Here is a 19,533-nt window from a genome sequence, read left to right as displayed (position 1 = left end):
ATCAATTTTTGAACCTCAAATTGATATCATTTCTGCATTTCTGATCTCTTGCTGCTATGAAAATATACAGCTATACATTAATAATTTTTACATGTATGATATTCATTATGGGAAAAGTATGTAGCAGCATACAAAGTTTTCTTATTGTTGGATATGATTTAAATTTAATATTATTTTCTAAACCAAATTATTAGACATATTTGCAAACTGAAAATCTGGCCTTAAGTAATTATTAATGAACAAACCAATATATATCCCTCGTATTTTGTTTGTTTGAAATGGAGTCTTGCTCTGCCACCCAGGCTGGAGTGCAGTGATGGGATTTTGTCTCACTGCAGCTTCCACCTCCTAGTCTCAAGCAATTCTCTTGCGTTAGCCTCCCAAGCAGCTGGGACTACAGGCATGTGCCACCATGCCCAGCTAATTTTTTGTATTTTTAGTAGAGATGGGTTTTATCATATTGGCCAGGCTGGTCTCGAATTCCTGACCTCAAGTGATCCACCTCCTTGGCCTCACAAAGTGCTGGGATTACAGGTGTGAGTCACTGCACCTGACCTATCCCTCGTGTTTTGAAAAGAAAATCTATTCAGAAACTTTAAGCTGGATGAAACTGAAGGAAGTCAATTTTAATTCTTAGTATCTGGCTGGGATTTTAACCACATTTAGTGCTGTTTAATAGAACTTTCTGCCTAATGGAAATGCTTTATATCTGATGTCCAGTATGGTAGCCACTCATCACATGAGGCTATTGAACAATTGAAATTTGGCTACCATGACTGAGGGAACTAAATTTTATTTTATTTTCATTAATTTGAATTGAAATAGTCCTCTGTAGCTCATGGCTAATGTTCTGGACAGCAAATAATTACTTATCTGTGATACAGTCAGCTATTTATACTTCTGCACTTTTGGTGTTAAGTAATAATTGCTCTTGGTAGAAACTCAGGGAATGCTAATACTTTGACATTATCTTACACTTGACCAGCAATGTGTGGTTGTTTCATTTGCTAATATTGCTTATCTCCAGAAAAGCTAGCAATTCAATTGGTGACAACAAAATTTATTTACTTTAATTGACACTTCTTTTCTCATTAAAGAAATTACTCTTTTATGTAAGTTGAATAGAGTTTTATGTTTATTCCCTTACATTTTTTTATTCCTATATTGTGTCTGTTTCCGTTTGCCTGATATTTTTCTTCATGTATTCAAATACTAATTTCACTAGTTAAAAAATAAGTCAGATGCAGTTACAGCTCTTGTTCTATAAGTAATGACAATACTTCTTATTTTCCTTGAAAATGAAAGAAAGAGAGCTGTAAAGATGATGACCAAGTAACAAGTTTGCAGTCAGGGACATTTTTGATAGTTAAGTGGGATGCTTGTGTTTTGCCTGATCCTGGGAGGTTTCTCTGAGCCTTTAGTGGAGCAAATGTTTCCATCAGTTTTTTTTTTTTTAATACTTTAAGTTTTAGGGCACATGTGCACAACGTGCAGGTTTGTTACATCAGTCGTATGAGCATGGGTTGAGCTTATCAAACAGGAACTTTGTTATATATTGCCTTGGTTGCTTTAAACACTTTTTCTCAATAACTACTTTGTCTTTATCAATCTTCTTTAGTTTTTTGTCTTATTAAGGAGATTGCAAACTCATAAATTAATCTTTTTCTTCCTAAAGATTACTTTTGAAGGGACTCTTTAGAGCCAGAGAAGTTTTATTGCCCTTGATCACCTCTGGGTCTATGCCTGTGGACAGACCCAATCCAGAAAGCTTTGCTCTGCAGACGAATTCCCTTGCACTAGTGGCCAGTGCATCGCCAAAGAATCTGTCTGTGACTCTCGGCAGGACTGCTCCGATGAGAGTGATGAAGACCCAGCAACTTGCTGTAAGTGAGTGAATGGCTTACTAGTTTACATGCTCTAATTCAAGACTGTTAGTTGGACTTAAAACAGTCTTTGTTTCTATCAAGGCAAAGGTAAGTCATATGTATGAAATGTGATAAATATGAATTATCGCTCTGAAACTATTAGTACTATGCCTTCAGGGATCTCTATTTTAAGTTAATGTTTTGGTGCTTGTTGCAAAGTCTGCAACATCTCTCAATTTATTCTACAAATGAATAGTTGTGATTATTGTTGGCTGGGTGTGCGAATGTGTGTGCTTTGATTAAATAGAAGATGGGTGGTAGAAGGAAATTTTTGTACCTTTGCCTTGGAGGCATATAGTATGGGTTGCTAACTTTTATTGTGTATGCTTTTTTCCTCTCTAGTCAATCATCTTGGAAGCTGTAGCTGGGAGGGATGAGTAGGAGGAGGGTGGCCCTTCCTCCAGGGCAGCTACCATGATTGTAGAAATCACTTCAGCCATCATGGCTGCCCTAGAGGAAGGGCCGCTCTCCTCTTACTTGCCTAGAAAACACTTCAACCAACCGGGTGCAATGGCTCACACCTGTAATCGCAGCACTCTGGGAGGCCGAGGCAGGCAGATCACGAGGTCAGGAGTTCAAGACCAGCCTGGCCAACATAGTGAAACCCCCGTCTCTACTAAAAATACAAAAAATTAGCCAGGCGTGGTGGTGGGCACCTGTAATCACAGCTACTTGGGAGGCTGAGGTAGGAGAACTGCCTGAACATGGGAGGTGGAGGTTGCCGTGAGCTGAGATCACGCCATTGCACTCCAGCCCAGGCGACAGTGTGAGACTCCGTCTGAAAAAAAAAAAAAAGAAAAAGAAATCACTTCAGCCATGACTGGCGTTTGGGAGGGCCAAAGTGCCCCAACACCTGTCTTTCAGGCCTTTTCTGAAGAGTCTTTGATAGAAGTGATGACAAGAGATCCCATTGCTATTCAAGCATAGTCATAGTTCATCAAAAATATAATTTAATTTACAACCCACAGGATGATTCTCATATGAGGTAACTTAGCAACTGAGATCCCTGTGTCTCTTTAGAAAACATGAATTCCAAGGATATGAATCCAATTTCTGTATCACAAACAGGTGGTTTTTAAAAGATATTAAAAATTTGACGTTTATTTTACTGCAGTGTCTTATTTTAGTGAGATGTTTTGTTGAGCAGAGGTGAAAATATTGTAATAACATAAATGCCACCTTTTAAGAGAAAAGCTCTGTATAATTGGTTTCTCTTGGGAAGCTTGGATTTTATTAAGAGCAATGCGGAGGGACACAGGAGAGAGGAGATGAGAAAGTAAGGCTAAAATCCCCTCCTGCCATGTTCATCAACAGCAATCCAGTTAATACTTCAGACTCCTAGCTTTAAACCAAGTAATCGGCTAACCAGTGTGAGCTCAACGGAGCTTTTGGGCTGCTCTCTTCTTTTGTTCAAAACAAGCGATGTAAGAGCAATTTATTTACTCCAATGTATGTGAAATTTCTTTCTATGTTTTATTTAAATTTTTTACAGACAATTTGCTTCATTTCTGTTGGGGAAATATTTCTTTCTAACAGTTTCTATAATTCTTAATGTCAATAACTGAAGGAAAATATATTTCCTTTCTTTCCACGTATATAATTTTTTTTTTTTTTTGAGACAGAGTCTTGCTCTGTCACCCAGGCTGGAGTGCAATGGCATGATCTCGGCTCACTACAACCTCCACTTCCCGGGTTCAAGTGATTCTCCTGTCTCGGCCTCCAGAGTAGCTGGGATTACAAGCATGTGCCACCACACCCAGATAATTTTTGTATTTTTAGTAGTGACAGGTTTCATCATGTTGGCCAGGCTGGTCTTGAACTCCTGATCTCAGGTGATCCACCGGCCTCAGCCTCCCAAAGTGCTGGGATTACAGGCATGAGCCACTGCACCTGGGCACTTGTATATTTGGAAGCTTAGCTTTTTCCCCTCCATTATTTTCCCCGTAGTAAATCATACTTTATGTTCACCTTTAAAAAATTGTTTAGCATTTGATTTTCGACATATTTTCTCATTTATTGAAGTTTCATTGATTATGTATATGACATTTTTCCAGTTCAGTAGCTCTTGATGCCATATTCTGCTATTTTCTTTGGGTGAATGCAGGAATGGGTAATTGTGTTTCTCAACAAAAACAGTGTTACTTATTAGTCTTTTAAGTTTTTAAATAGTGTAACCTCATTTGTCCAAAGAAAACCTGTCATGTTTGCATGATTGAGATTGACTTGATATAGGGAATATGTCATAAAAATATAGCCATATTGCATACAGTATATATGTGTATTCATGTATCTTGATACCAAAATGAGTGTTTCATGTAAATATATATACAATTATTTATGCTGTGAAATTATATAGATTTGGATTATTAGAATTGATATAAATTTACACTATTTGCTGCACTAAAGTATTTAATATATTTTGGCATATAGACACGTGCATATGTATATTCTTACAAAATAAAAGAGGCTTTCCTTTGAAATTTAAAACCATATTGAAACATTTTACACATACGAAAACATTTGTGTTTTACAAATTTGAATTTGTAATATCAAGTTTTTTTCATAAACGATTCTTCCATGTTCATGAAGCACAAGAAAAATATCTTTATATATATTTTTTTATTGCACTTTAGAATGAATCTCTAGGAGGGTATAGCTTGTGCAGGCAGTTTGAATAGCACCAGGAATACTTACCAAATTCTGGAGAATGAGTAAATATGAACTCGTGAGGATTGTCAGTTGGTATTCCACAGCCAGTGTGCTTTTCCCCAAAGGCAGACTCACTCAGGTCTTCTCTCATTATCAAGTTGCTCTTACTTTTAGGTATTATTTTAATATATGGCATAACATAGCCTCCAGACCGGTGGCTTTTCAAAATCAGTTAATAAAAATGGCCTGTGGGTTTTGCTGCAACAGCAGACTCCATGGACCAGAGCATCAGCATTACCTGGGAACTTAGTGGAAATGCAGAACCTCAGGCCCTGGCCCAGCCTTACGGAACCAAAAGCTACATGGAACAAGGTCCCAGGTGATTTGTCTGCATATGAAACTTTGAGAACCACTGTACCAAAGAGGCTTCAGGAAGGAAGACAGCTAGGGGAAGAAACAGATGGCATCTAAAAAAACTGATTAAAACTAAAGGCAAACAAGTCAGAGTTCTCTCAGGGTAGAAGCAAAAACTCTCTTTACTTTGCTAGTCCTTAAGAGCATCAATATTAATAAAATATTTATAATGTGTATTTGTAATGTATATTAACACAATATTTATAATATAATCCTGTTAGAATCTAATATATTCTCATTAAATGAAATATTCCCCATTCATTTCCCATACATAGCTTTCTTTCTTATTTCACAGAGAGCTGATTAACTTCTGGAGGATTCATAAAATATTTTACTTTTCATGATCCAGAATTTTTCCCAGCTGCACAATGAAATTCTTTCTTGTCTGCTCATATGCTGTAGTGGTTAAATATGCAAGAGAAAGCTTTGTCATGATCTTAAAATATTACTTTAACTGATGAACTCTGAGTAAAATTTCTCTAAAACCAAACAATAGATTTTTGATGTTTATTAACATAATCCTGTATTAAATGAGGGCAGTTAAGATTAAAATATATCTGCACCCTCATGTTCATTGCAGCATTATTCAAAATATCCAGCCAAAACAACTGAAGTCTCTGAGAATGGATCAAACAAGTGGGGTGTGTGTGTGTGTGTGTGTGTATGTGTGTGTGTGTGTGTATAAAATGTATATGTGTTCACAATGAAATATTATTCAGCAATAATGAAGAAAAAACTTGCTATTTGTGACAATGATGAGCCTGGAGGGGATTATGCAAAATGAAATAACCCAGACAGAGAAAGACAAATACAGCACGATCTCACTTATACATGGAACCTAAAAAAGTTGAATTTGTAGAAACAGAGAGTAGAATGGCAGTTGTCCAGCGCTGAGGCCTGGCCGAAATGGGGAGGTGTTGGTCAAAAGATACAAATTTTCACTTACAAGATAAATAAGTTCTGGGAGTCTAGTGTACAGCCTGGTGACTATAGTTAATAACACAGTATTGTATACTTGAAATTTGCTGAGAGTAGATCTGAAATGTTCTGATCACTCACACAAAAGGTAACTATATGATGAAATGATGCTAATTAGCTTTACTGTGGTAATCCTTTCTCTATGTATATGTATATCAAAACATTACATTGCGTACCTTAGTTACAATTTTGTTTGTCACTTATACATCAATAAAGCTTAAAAAATTAATACATATATATGCAATATGTTTTAAAAATCTCTATCAAAATAATTAAAATACAACATGCCAAACATGTCCAAAAATACACATTGGATCCCTGAACAGTTTATACATGAAATAGATCTAATTTTCAGACACACGCTACAACATGGATGAACCTTGAAATAAGCCAGAGACAAAAGGACACGTATTGTTTGGTCCCAGTTATATGAAGTACCTAAAGTAGGCAAACTCATAGAGACAGATAGTAAAATGGTGGTTGCCAGGGTTTGAGGGGAGGGGATATGGAAAGTATTGCTTAATGGGGGTGGAGATTCAGTTTGGGAATGAAAAAGTTCTGGAGATGGATGGTGGTAATGGTTGTACAACAATGGGAATGTACCTAATACCATAGAAGCTTACATTAAAAATTGTTAAAATGTTACATTTATGTCATGTATATTTTACCACAATAAAATACACATTTGTATTTATATATAAAATTTCAATAACTCATATAGGAAAAAAAAATATATATATAGAATCTACTTCACTGTGTTCCAAAAAAGTTGGCATGATAGATATATCTTCAAATCAAAATAGTTCAGGAAATTCCATGAAAAAGGGTTTTTTTTAATTATAGGACTTTAAAAACAATTTTAAATGCTAATATGAATTGTGTACCTTCACAGGGGACATTGGTATAATAGTCAAATGAAAGAAATTTAAACCAAGGATCTTGTATGATGCATTAATTTTTACTGTGATATTGTCTCCAGATGTCTTTCATGTAAAAAAAAAAGTTGGGCCGGGTGCGGTGGCTCACGCCTGTAATCCCAGCATTTTGGGAGGCTGAGGCAGGTGGATCACGAGGTCAGGAGATCGAGACCATCCTTGCTAACACAGTGAAACCCCATCTCTACTAAAAATATAAAAAATTAGCCGGGCGTTGTGGTGGGCGCCTGTAGTCCCAGCTACTCGGGAGGCTGAGGCAGGAGAATGGCGTGAACCCGGGAGGTGGAGTTTGCAGTGAGCCAAGATTGCACCACTGCACTCCAGCCTGGGCCTCAGAGCGAGACTCTGCCTTAAAAAAAAAAAAAAAAAAAAAAAAAAAAAAAAAAAAAAAAAAGACAAAAGATAACACCAGCTCAGTTCCGAATATCTAATTTACCTGCAATTCCAAAATGGCTAGGTATTTTTTTTTTTTGAGAAAGTGTTAGGATAGAATAATAAAATGCATACTGAGATGCTGACCTCAAGTTATTTGTGTGTCCAGAATTAATTTAAACTTCCCCTTTCCCAGTGGATTTTTTTCATTTAAACTACCATCTCAGCAGGTTTATACTGGGCAAGCAAATTAGTTACTCCCTGAAAAGCTTTGGAGTTCCACCTTGTATCATTAAATAAAATGGAGATGGCCAACCAGAATGAAATGTACCAGACTTACAGATGGAAGCATGTGGAAGGGTCATGCCTCACACAGCACCTGAGATATTGTGTGTGACTAGATAAAGGAAAGCTATTCCGATCATTAGAGAATATTCACTGCCAAGCAGAATAATTTTGCAGGCCTCCTAAGATGATTAGCTAGCGTAGAGCAGTGTTTGCCTGCATGCTCTTCATTTCTCCTCACCTGTTTTCTCTTCTACGTGTAACAGCAAAGCATCTCGCCTGTGACTTTGAGTCCGGTTTCTGCGGTTGGGAGCCATTTCTCACAGAAGATTCACACTGGAAGCTGATGAAAGGATTGAATAATGGAGAGCACCACTTTCCTGCAGCTGATCACACAGCAAACATAAATCATGGTAGGACATTTTCCCCTTTAAAAAAAATAGTTTTCTTTCTTGCATGTTGTGGAATGATGATACTGTGTATTTTCATTTCTATTCTGTAGACTGTATACATGGAACTCTGGTTTGTCTTGCTTTAAAACCTCCTGACCAAGTTAATAATTGGCGGGTAATTGAGTTCCCTGAAAGGAGCATTGTTTTAATCACCAACACGTTTGTTGTTGCAATTTTTATAAGTTGGGTTAAAGGCATAAAGAGGTGGAAAAGTTTTCTGATCATTTTCTCAAGTTGCCCAGAATCAAGTACAGTAGGCTTGCCTTCTTTTTAGAGCAATCCAATTTTTTCAAAACAGGAAGAAAAATAGTCTAATCTTGTTTCTGGGAACTGAGAACAGAGATTTAGCACTATCTGTGAAATAAATTTACAAATACTTGAATGCAATTTAATCAGTCTTCGGGCTTCTTTATAATAAACAGTCTTATTCTTCCACATATATATTTTTAACCATCATTCCAGTGTTTACATATCATCTTAAAATAGAGGAACCATAACTACCTGTGGTATTCCAATAAGTGTCTGTGAAACTCCAATAAAACAGAAAGGGTTTGTTCTCTTTTCTCTTTTGTTTTGTTCACATTTATCATCGGATGTCATTCCCCATATACGTTAGCATCGTGTTAACTTTACTTTTTAAATGTATATGTTTTAAGTAAAGAGTGTCTCGCCATGTTGCCCAGGTTGATCTCAAACTCCTGGCCTCAAGCAATCCTCTCACCTCAGCCTCCCAAAAGTGCTGGGATTACAAGAGGGAGCCACCACACCTGGCAAACCTTACAATAGCACAACTGTACTTGTACTATAGATCATCTTTCAACCTTATTGAACATTATCCTATTTGTTTCTTCTTTCAGACTTCCAAAGAATTATACCAAAAATAAGTATTGATCATATTTTTAATTACAGCCATTGGAAATTGGGGTTGGTGGTAGTGGGTGAGGGTGCTAGGGGATGGGGTGGGAAAATTCAACCATCCATCTGTTGGCTACAGCCATAAACCTAGTTAATTGTTTAACAGTGTGGTAAGTTCTTAATTTTTGCTTTTGTGCCATGACTCATTTCTTTAACATTTTGTAGAAGACAAAGTTAAGTTTAAAGTTTAAAATAGAAAGGGGACTATAAATCATTGGAACTATGTATTAACAACACATTTTCTCTAAACTCATATAATATTTTACTTCTTTTTCTCTGTTCAAGCCAATTATTAAATACACAGCATAGACGATACCTGGATGCACAAAGATGGATGCCACGATCCCTGCCTTTGAGGTGGTCTCAGTCTGGTAGCTTAAGTAGATAAGCAAGGAATTGCAATCGGTTATGAAGGATGCTTTAAGAGGGATGGAAGGTGATTCAGATGGATTCGAGATGCCTTGTTGAAGGAGATGACTCCTGAACTGAGCACTGAAGGGAAATGAAAAGTAGTCAGGAAGCCAGAAGTAAGGAATTACTGAGAGAAGACGGAACCAAAGAGAGGTGGGAGGGATCATGTCCTAATTGGAGGAAAGAATCCCCAAAGAGGGCAGAAAGATGGGAGTAGTTAGGGATGAAAGACGTGTGTGATTGGACAGGGAGAAGAGAATTGATGAAACAGGAGAGGAAGGAAGGGGACTCTAGAGAGTGCTGAGGAATTGGAAATGTGTCTGCAGGATGATGGTGACCCAGGTAGTCATGTTAAAGCATGTGACCGATCAAATTTGCTCTAAAGGGCTGTTCTGTCTGAGACGAGGAGAATGGAGAGGGTGAAAGGCTGGAGTCAAAAAAACATGGATGTGCTGAAGAAATATCAGTGAGAGATGATGAAGTCCTAAGCCAAGGCAGTGATTCTCAAAGGGAAGCTGTGCGGGCAGTGTGTCATGGTGGTCTGATGTGAGCATACCATAACCAGTTAGGGAAGAGCACGGGCTGCCCAGGGTTCCGACACGATGTTGACACTGCACCCATGTCTAAATATTAGGGTGCTTCAGTTTTATTAGATAGAAAATAGAGAAAAGAAAAGTAGCTTCCCTGTGGAGTTGTCATGAGGATTAAATGAAATAACACCTGTGAAGGTTTTTCCATGTAGTAAGAACTCCATAAACATTAATAGATATTTGTTGTCCATTCTAATAAGAAGACTAGGAAAAACACCAGATAAGACAATTAGAAAATATGTTTGTAAATCACCTTTAGTCTTTTGCCATCTTATAATTACTACATAACTATGATTTGCATTAAAAAGATTCTAATAGAGCCCCTGTGTTAGATGTTGAAAGACCCATTCTTTTCCGGTGAGTTGAAGAATAGTGAAAGATAACAATATGACTGATAAAACTAGGGGCAGCTGGTCTCACCCAGAGTGTGAGGGACAAAAACGCAGTCTTTCTCATTTTAGAAAGGGCCAATAAAATATATATATCTGGATCACGGAGTCAACATCTCTTTACCCATGATTGCCATGATCAAACCTTAAAGAGAATCAGTAGTGGTTTTAAATTGCAAGTGAGGAGGAGAATTTAAAAAAAATGAAAAAGGACCGGGAAGGGAAAGGAAAGTGAAATGGAAATTTCTGGTAGAGTCAGAGGCAGCCTAATAGTTCCGATATCTAAGAAAGTGGAGTTCTAGTTCATTTTGTTCTTACAGCCTTAAACATATAGATTGCAGCTTTTAAATCTGTCTATCTGTCTATCTATCTATCTATCTATCTATCTATCTATCTATCTATCATCTATCTATCTATCTAACTAGCTGAGACAGAGTCTCACTTAGTTGCTCAGGCTGGAGTGCAGTGGTGTGATCCATGCTCACTGCAAACTCCACCTCCCAGGTTCAAGCAATTCTCCTGCCTTTTCCTCCCAAGTAGCTGGGACTACAGGTGCACACCACCACACCCAGCTGGTTTTTTGTTTTTGTATTTTTAGTAGAGCCAGAGGTTTCACCGTGTTCACCAGGCTGGATATGTTGATATTATGTAGTTTTTGTGTGTATGTGTGTAATTAAGCCTCGAATTTCCTTCCTGCCTTTTTTGCTTCGTTTCTACCTTCCTATTCCTACTCTGTTAAATTTCCATTGAAATAGGCAACTCATGTTAATTATGTTCCACTTTTATCTATGTTCATATAGTCACACACAGATATATATATATAGTAGATACATACATATTCAAAATTATATGTGTTTCTGTGATTGTTTTTTAAGAAATATATTATCTTGTAACTATTGTCCCTATCTTCTTACTAAAGATAGCTTATGGCAGTTGCCCCAAGTCATCAAATACTATCTATTTTTTTTTCATTTTTTATGATAAAGTATTGGTTAAATGTAAAATTCAACCATTTTAGTGTACAGTTCACTGAGTTCTGACATACATACACAATTGTGTAACCATCACAAAAATGAAGATATAAAACAATACTATTCCTGCCCAACACATTGTTCTGTGCCATTATGTACTCAATAATTCTCCCACCTCCCACCACTGACACCAATGATCTGATTTCTAGCCCTAGTGTATGCCTGTTCCAGAATGTCTTGAAAATGGAATCATATCATATGTAGCATTTTGATTCTGCCTTCTTTCAATTAGCATATAGGACTTGAGACTCATCCATGTCGCTGGCTTCAGCCACAATTCCTTCCTTTTTCACTGCTGAATTGTTGGGTCCATTGTGTGGATGAGCCACACTTCATTTATCCACTAACCAGCTGAAGGACACTTAGATTGTTTCCAAATATTGTCAAATATGAGTAAAAACACCATTAAATTTGCATACGTGTTTTTGTCTGGACATAAGTGTTTATTTGGTTTGAGTTCTCTATCCAATGCCTATGTCTGTTTTTGTTTTTGTTTTTGTTTTTTTTTGCACTCTGGTTGGTGAGAGAACTCTACCATTCCTGACTTTCTGTGACCTTCGGGAAATGTTCCAGCTATTCATTTCAGGTGTTTTCACCCCCAGACTCAGGTAGTTTTCTCCAATCCATGCACACGATCGGTCCTTACATGGCAATTTAGGGGGGACTGTCTGCAGATCTCGGGAGCTTGCTGTCTTTTCAAAGCTCCAGTACCTGAAAGGGGCAGCTGGCACTCTGTCTTATGAATTCTACCCATGTGGGTCTCCCCAAAGCACCGACTCTATCTGTTTCAACTTGAGGAGACTACCACACTCCTGTGTTTCCCCTCTGCACAGGCACCTGGAAACTCTGTCTAGGCAGTAAGCTGTGGGAATTACAGGACTTAACTCATTTGTTTCCCCTCTCTCAGAGATCACTATCCTGTGATCTATCACTATCTTACATTCCCATTGTCCTATATTTGACAGTCCATGCTAAATATGCTTTTTTTCTAATATTTTTCTTTTGCTCGTTTAAGACAGAAGATAAAATCCAGTCTGTGATACTGGATTCATGTTTGTTTATTTAGCTAAATTTATTTGATTTGGATATACCATAATGTATCTAGCTATTCCCCTATCCAGTGACATCAATATCATGACGATGTTTCAAATTTATTCTTGTACACATTTCCTCCTGTAGGATACTTTCGATTTTATGCAATAGATAATAACTAGGAGTGAGACTTCTATATTTTTTAAGCAAGATATGTATTTATATTTTCAATAAACATTTATAGATTCATTTACCCTAAAACTTTAGTACTTCAATTTTTAGTGACAAAATGGGACTACTTTTTCCTATTTTCCTACCAGCAAGAGGCATTATAATTCTCTATAAAAATTTCCAATTAATGGGTGTACAATGATTTCTCATATGTAATATTTATTTGCATTTCACTGAAAAATATTTTTTTCAAATGTTTCCAATGTCTCAATTTATTTGGGTTCTTTAATTTTACTAAGTAATATTTTACAGCTTTCGGGGTAGAGATTTTGAAAATCTTTTGCTAGTATTTTCCTAGGTTTTTGTGTTACTTTTAAAGAACTTCTGATTTTGATTATTGCTGACATATAGAAATGCATTTTTATAGAAAATATTGACCTTGTATCCAGTGGCCTTGCTAATTTTATTTATCATAGCTAGGAACTTATACATATATATTTTATTTTCTAGGATCACAATTATTTTGTCTGCAAATAATGGCAATTTTATTTCCTTTTTTCTAAATATTAACAGTTCTATCTTCCTTTTGTTGTTTTATGTACTGGACAGAATTTCTAGAATGTGTTGAATAGAACTGGTGGTAGCTGCTAGACTTGTCTTATTTCTCTCTCAGAGGAAAAGCTGTCAATAGTTAAACCTTAAGTGCCATGCTTACTGAAAAATTGTATTCTTTATCAGATAAAAATGTTCCCTTCTATTCAAGAGCGTGCTTTTTAAAAAAATTAAGAAATTGAATGTATGTTGAAAGTTTTCAGTATTTTTCAGCATCTATTATGATATGATTGTCAGATTATCTTTTTTGTCTATAAGGTAAATTGATTTTTTAAATATTAAACCCCTCTTGCACTCCTGAACCAAACCTAACTGGAGTAATTTTATTTATTATTCATTTCTTTATTCAATATGGTAATGCTTGTTTATAACTTTTGCATTTGTGAAAGTTATAGAGACTGGCCTCTAACGTTCTTAAGACATGTAAGGTGTTACTTCTAGGCCAGTGCATTAACAAGGTACCTGTTTTGCAGAAGGTGAGGTCGAGCCAGATGTGAACACTTTAACCCAGGGAGACTATTCACTCTGTCCTTTAATTTTTATATTGTGCTGGTCACATAGCCACTCTGGGGTATGTGGGTGTGTAAGAGTTTTACAATAAACAATTCTGATTACCAGAAGTAAACTCCTTGCCATGACCAGGAATAAAACTGGTAAATTCCACATTTCTCTAACTTGGCTCATTGTTTAGAGCAGGCTGATAGGAAGATAAATCAAGGGATGTGTTCCTAGAAGTCCCTGGGCCCGTGGTCAGAGTTTAGACTCTCTATACCCCTTACCTGCACATATTAATTTTGACGCAATATTGACAACTTTATAAATATTTGGTTAAAATTATCATAGGATAGCATTTAGCTTCCAAATCAATGGTCAGTAACTTCATATTTTAATTCTATTATCTTTCCATCTAGAAACATGTTATCTCTTTTCATCTAACCAGAGAGTTTGCAGTCTTTCACAAAGTTTATAATGTTCTTCATATAAATCGTGTCCCTTTTCTGTTAAATTTCTTCCTACATTAAAAAAATTAATTTTGCTATCAGGAGTTGGACATTTCTTGCTGTTTATGTATCTGGAAACTTACTGCTAAGATAAGATAAGTAATTGTGTAATATATCTGTTTCCATTTAGCTTACCAAATTTTCTAAATGATACTATAATTATAAAAAATGGAATACTTTGGCTTTCTATTTTTACAATTATATTATTGGTAAAACATGGGAAATTTACTTCTCTTTTTCTATAATGTCTACTAGATATTTTATTTCCTTGACTTCTACACTCACCAGACCTTTAAGATAATATTAGTCTAAGATTATAAATATTGCCTAATATTATCTCTAATTTATAGTTGTGATAGAAATATGTCATTTCCCATTTTAATTAATATTGTTTTATCATTTGCCATTTAGAATGCTATTTATTTTGATGTTGTTCACTAGTCTTTATTTAATTATTTCCTTTTATTTTATTAAGATTTGTGACTTGAAATTGTTCACTGGTTTTTCATAGTCTTTTCAACATTTAGATAGGATTCGATGACTTGACACTTTCATTTGTTGTTGTAACTGAATATGGAGACCGAGCTCCTAAATTAAACCAAACCTACATTCTTGGAAGGCTCAGATTAATCAAGACACACTATTTTTGGATAACAATTTCAAATTTATTCGACATCATTTTAATTAGAATATTTGTTCCTATGCTCACAAGTGAGATTGCTCTCTAGAGTTTTAAATTTTGTCCTATTTTCATCCATTTTATTAAAAATTAAAGATATTCTGGCAACCTAATATGAATCAGGGAGCTCTCCATATTTTTCTAAGATCTGAGGTTTCTCGAATAATGTTGCAAATATTTGTTTTTTAAAAATTAAATAGGGAGCCAGATGCAGTGGCTCATGCCTGAAATCCCAGCACTTTGAAGGCCCAAGGCAGGAGGATTGCTTGAGGCCGGGAGTTTGAGACTCTGCCCCTACAAAAAAATTTAAAATGTATGTGGTAGTGTGCTCCTGTACACCCAGTTGGAGGCTGAAGCTGGAGGATTGTTTGAACCCAGGAGTTCCAGGCAGCAGTGAGCCACAATCATGCTGCTGCACTCTAGCCTAGGTGACAGAGCCAGACCCTGTCTCAGGAAAAAAAAAAGAAAAGAAAATTAAATTTAACTCAGATGTGGGACCATACATTTCTCTCTAGATTTTCTTTTCATTACTTTTTCAGTTACTTTTGTTGTCTAAACGATTTATTCAGGCCTTTTGCTTCATTTAGATTTTGGCGTCTTAATGTGTACATGTTCTCACCTTCATTAACCAGCTTGTTTGAAATTGTGTATATTCTGTTGAATGACTGGAGGAGTAAGGTCTTTGAATATCGGTTCATTTGTTTTTAGAATTTTGATCATCTTTTTAAAAATATTCATTTGAATTTTACCTAAACCTGAGCATTTTTAGGTGGAAGAATTTTTCAAAATCAACTTTTCCCATTCTTTTCCTTTTTAGGTGAAGCATAGAGAATTTAATGAACTTGCTCGCATGCACTGTTTCCATTACCTGTAATTTGGAATTTGGGGACAGTAAACTTTATCTTTCCAAGTAGGTTTTGAGATTTAAAAACAATATAAACTGGGTTCTATTTTTCCCACTCAAAGATGACACTGCTGACTCACATCCTTGGTTGTTTGGTTAAACATGTGATGGAGTCTATAAAATAATACATTCTAATTCTAAATCCTTTCCTTTGTGTGCAGTCGGCATTGACTTGTATCTAGGAAAACTACTCTCTGAATACGGTATTTTCCAATGAAAATAGTTGGTTTTCCAAATTGCCTATCACTGTGATTATCAAAGGGCAGTATCAGACCTTGACATTGTTGGGTATAGCCTTCCTTGTAAGTCTTCAATATTCAATGAAACTACCCCAGACAGCAGCTCTGAACCTGTGATCTTTTAAGCTGCTGAGAGATGTTATCCCCTGCACATTTGCCATGAGCACATCCGTCGTAGTTAAAATCTAAAAGTGGTGATTTTGTTAATGTTCAGATTAGATCTTTAATTAAGCTTTGATCCCCTCTAGCACAGACAACAATGTCAAACACGTAAGACCCGGGAGAAACTAAAATTCATTCCATAAGCTCATATCCTTCGGTACTTTGTGAAGAAACTAAAAAATAAAGCTCTTGTGGGTATTTCATAAGGGCGTGTTGAATATCTAATTGTCAGCTTAGAAGCTTCATTTAATTTGATGTCAAACTCTATGACATAAATGAAGCCAACAGAAATGTTTGTTTAGGTGATTTGGATCAACAGCTTGTTTTAATTGATTAAATGTTATTTTAGGTATTTAATGTTATACCGGTATAAATGCTATTTGTTATCTACAAACCATAATAGTAAATATGTAAAAAATGTACTTTTCTTTATCTAATTGATAGTTTAGCATGTGCAAGGATAAGATTGTGGAGCAAAGAACAGCTAAGTGTGTAAGAGAACTTGCATCCGTATGACTTTCCCTTTGTTTTTGCAGGATCGTTTATTTATTTGGAGGCACAGCGCTCCCCCGGGGTGGCCAAGCTTGGAAGTCCTGTTCTTACAAAATTGCTCACTGCCTCTACCCCATGTCAGGTAATCAACTGTTCTGAATTTCCACTGGCCATTCTGTGGTTGTAAATCGCTGAGCTTGGGTTACTCTGCTAGTAAATGCCCGCCATGTTTTACTAGCACTTTAATAATGAATTAAGAGATTTACATGCGCTATTTCAACACAAAATGCTATGTCCTTCTAGAAGACCATTTGTAACACATAACTGGCACCATTCTTTTGAGGGCTATTAAAGCTTTCTGTTATTTTATATTCTTTTCACACAGTCATTTCAATAATCTAAAGCTGTGGATACGTGTTGCCAAAATTTTTGGCCAACAATGTACATTGAGAAAAGTAAAATCAGTTAAATAAGTGTTTGTTGAAAGAAAGACAAATGGAAATGATTATATTTACTGAAATTTGAGTTTTTTAAATGAGTCCTCTGGTGCCAGGCAAACACAAACTAAGGAGTGAAATATCCATTTTATTTCAGCAGCATATTAGAGAGGTCTAGTTAGATTTGGTTCAAGTCTCTTTTGCCACTTTCTAACTGTGGCTCAGACAAATTGTATATTCCTTTTGAGACTCAGTGTCTACACCAGAAACATACATGATTGTATGGATTAAATGTCAGCGTTTACATTGGAAGCATACACGATTATATGGAATAATGTCAAGGATTAAAATGTGATTAAATAAAGCACCTGGCAAAATATTTGGTACATAGTAGGTAAACAATGTTTGTACCAAACATTGGTATATATGTACCAAATATAATGTTAATTCAGTAAACATAATTCCTTTGCTTTCCATAAAAGTAACACCTAAATCAGAGGTCTGTATTCAGCTTGTCTTATTTTCAGTCCTTTTGAGAGCTCCAACATGCCTCTCGGCCCTTAGGATTTCAGCTAATTTTTTCGTCTTTACTTATCAGAAAATAATGAAGAGATCAATAGTGCCACACAGTAAATTCATTGCCTGTAAGTGTAGTGTTAGAGCAGTTTACTTGGGCATTCCTGGTGATAAATGACATATTATTCCGAGGTATAAACCTAATTATACTTTCAGTTTGGTATAAGTCTAAGTGGGAGTGCCCTGAGTTCTTAATAGTGGTGTCTATAGATACTTTCTTTTAAAGTCCTAAAGATACTTTCTTTTCCTTTCTTTTGTTTTTTTTTTCTTCCCATTTCTTTGTGAGAATAAGAATTAAAGCAAATGCCTGGTCTCCATTTCCATTTTATCCAAATGCCTTTTACCCATTCCCATCTCTTTATTTTAATTAAACCCTATAAGATAGACAGAAAAAGAGAAAGATAAATATAGAGTGTTTTTTTTTTTTGAGGGGAAACTCCAGAAGCACTTCTTCTTTGAAAGTACAAGCTAACTTAGATTTAATTCAAGGTCATACATTAAAGTGATGAGATCACAAATGTTAGATATATAGAAAAAATTGAATGTAAAGGAATATGATGTGTTAATTCTGCCTGCTTTACAGAAATTTGAAGATACTAAGAGTGTATTAGAAATTCCTATGACTCACCTAGAGTCACTGAGAAATCATATGCATGTATATGATATTAAAATGTAATCTACCTTTCCCATCATTGTATGCTTCCCGATAGCCATTGATTTGTGGTCACTGGGATTGAGTTTCAGTTTATCATTGTTTCCACTTGAGGACACTTAATTTTTGCTTAAGTTGGTAACTTAGTTGGGGTTGGGGTGTTATTTAGGTGGGGTCTCAGTGAAAATGCTGTCATGGACATTTTGGGTGCTTGGTAGTTTATCTCAAAACCAAGGCTTCGATCTCTAAAGGCTATGGATACTGACTTAATGGTTTGCCTTGGTTTTTGAAAAACTGAGACTGCTTCAAGGCGCCACTGCAGACTGCCAGAATAGATATTTGTTTTTCACGCCTTTCTCTATGTGCTTGAATTTTAGGAGTCTTTGAGTTAGCAGGAAGGATATTTGAGTTACTTTGTAATGCTTTCCAGTTTAGGAAGTAGGAGTAGACGGTAGGAGAATGTTATTGATAGTCTGAGATACACATAGCTATGGTTCTCAGGATTTTTCTAAGACTATAATATGAATTTTTTAAATAAGTTTGTGGCAATATGTGATATTTTCTTTTTCTTTCTTTCTTCTTTTTTTTTTTTTCCTGAGACAGAGTCTCACTCTGTCGCCCAGGCTGGAGTGCAGTGGCGCAATCTGGGCTCACTGCACGCTCCTGCCTCAGCCTCCTGAGTAGCTGGGACTACAGGTGCCCACCACCACTCCTGGCTAATTTTTTGTGTTTTTAGTAGAGTCGGGGTTTCACCATGTTAGCCAGGATGGTCTCGATCTCCTGACCTCGTGATTCACCTGCCTTGGCCTCCCAAAGTGCTGGGATTACAGGCGTGAGCCACCGCACCCGGTCGATATTTTCTTACATAAAAGTTACAGAATAAGCAAACAAAACAAATTCTTACCTTCTTGGGTAACTGGAAAATCTAGCCAATCCTCTGAATTGGAACGTATTAATAATAGTGCTTTCATGGAACCAATGTTCTTCATTATAAGGTAGTAGAGTCAAGCAGTGAGATAACCAGTGTGGGGTACTTTGATATGATTAAAGCCTTCATTTTCTGAAATTATATGGTTTTTTGTTTTTCCTACATAATCCTAGCAGACTAATACAGTTAAGAATCTTTTATTTTTTTGAAAGGAATTTAAAGCAACTTGAGCTTTCTCGTGAGTTGCCATTTCTAACAGCACGATTTTAGGGCCATTTTGCATGGATTACCTTGTACTTTAT

At 36.1% G+C, this 19,533-nt stretch overlaps 1 protein-coding gene across 4 annotated transcripts in view; it reads left to right on the top strand.

The window, feature by feature from the left end:
* The window catches only part of LOC129136829 (MAM and LDL-receptor class A domain-containing protein 1-like), a 68,615-nt gene that overhangs the window by 11,597 nt on the left and 37,485 nt on the right, over positions 1-19,533 (top strand). For 2 of the 4 annotated variants that reach the window (XM_063792153.1, XM_063792152.1), the window contains exons 5-7: positions 1,676-1,883; positions 7,825-7,971; positions 16,683-16,780. In XM_063792153.1, the coding sequence (XP_063648223.1) occupies positions 7,905-7,971; positions 16,683-16,780 (165 nt within the window). In that variant the 5' untranslated portion in view covers positions 1,676-1,883; positions 7,825-7,904. Of the gene's footprint in view, positions 1-1,675; positions 1,884-4,841; positions 5,043-7,824; positions 7,972-9,210; positions 9,511-16,682; positions 16,781-19,533 lie in introns of those variants that run through there. The other 2 variants (XR_010150493.1, XR_010150494.1) reach the window with 2 other exon arrangements.

This window comes from Pan troglodytes, chromosome 14 (genome assembly GCF_028858775.2).
Source record: "Pan troglodytes isolate AG18354 chromosome 14, NHGRI_mPanTro3-v2.0_pri, whole genome shotgun sequence".
Classification (NCBI taxonomy): Eukaryota; Metazoa; Chordata; class Mammalia; order Primates; family Hominidae; genus Pan; species Pan troglodytes.
Note: the sequence above shows the minus strand (reverse complement) of the source record. Positions and strands in the feature narration are given on the sequence as shown.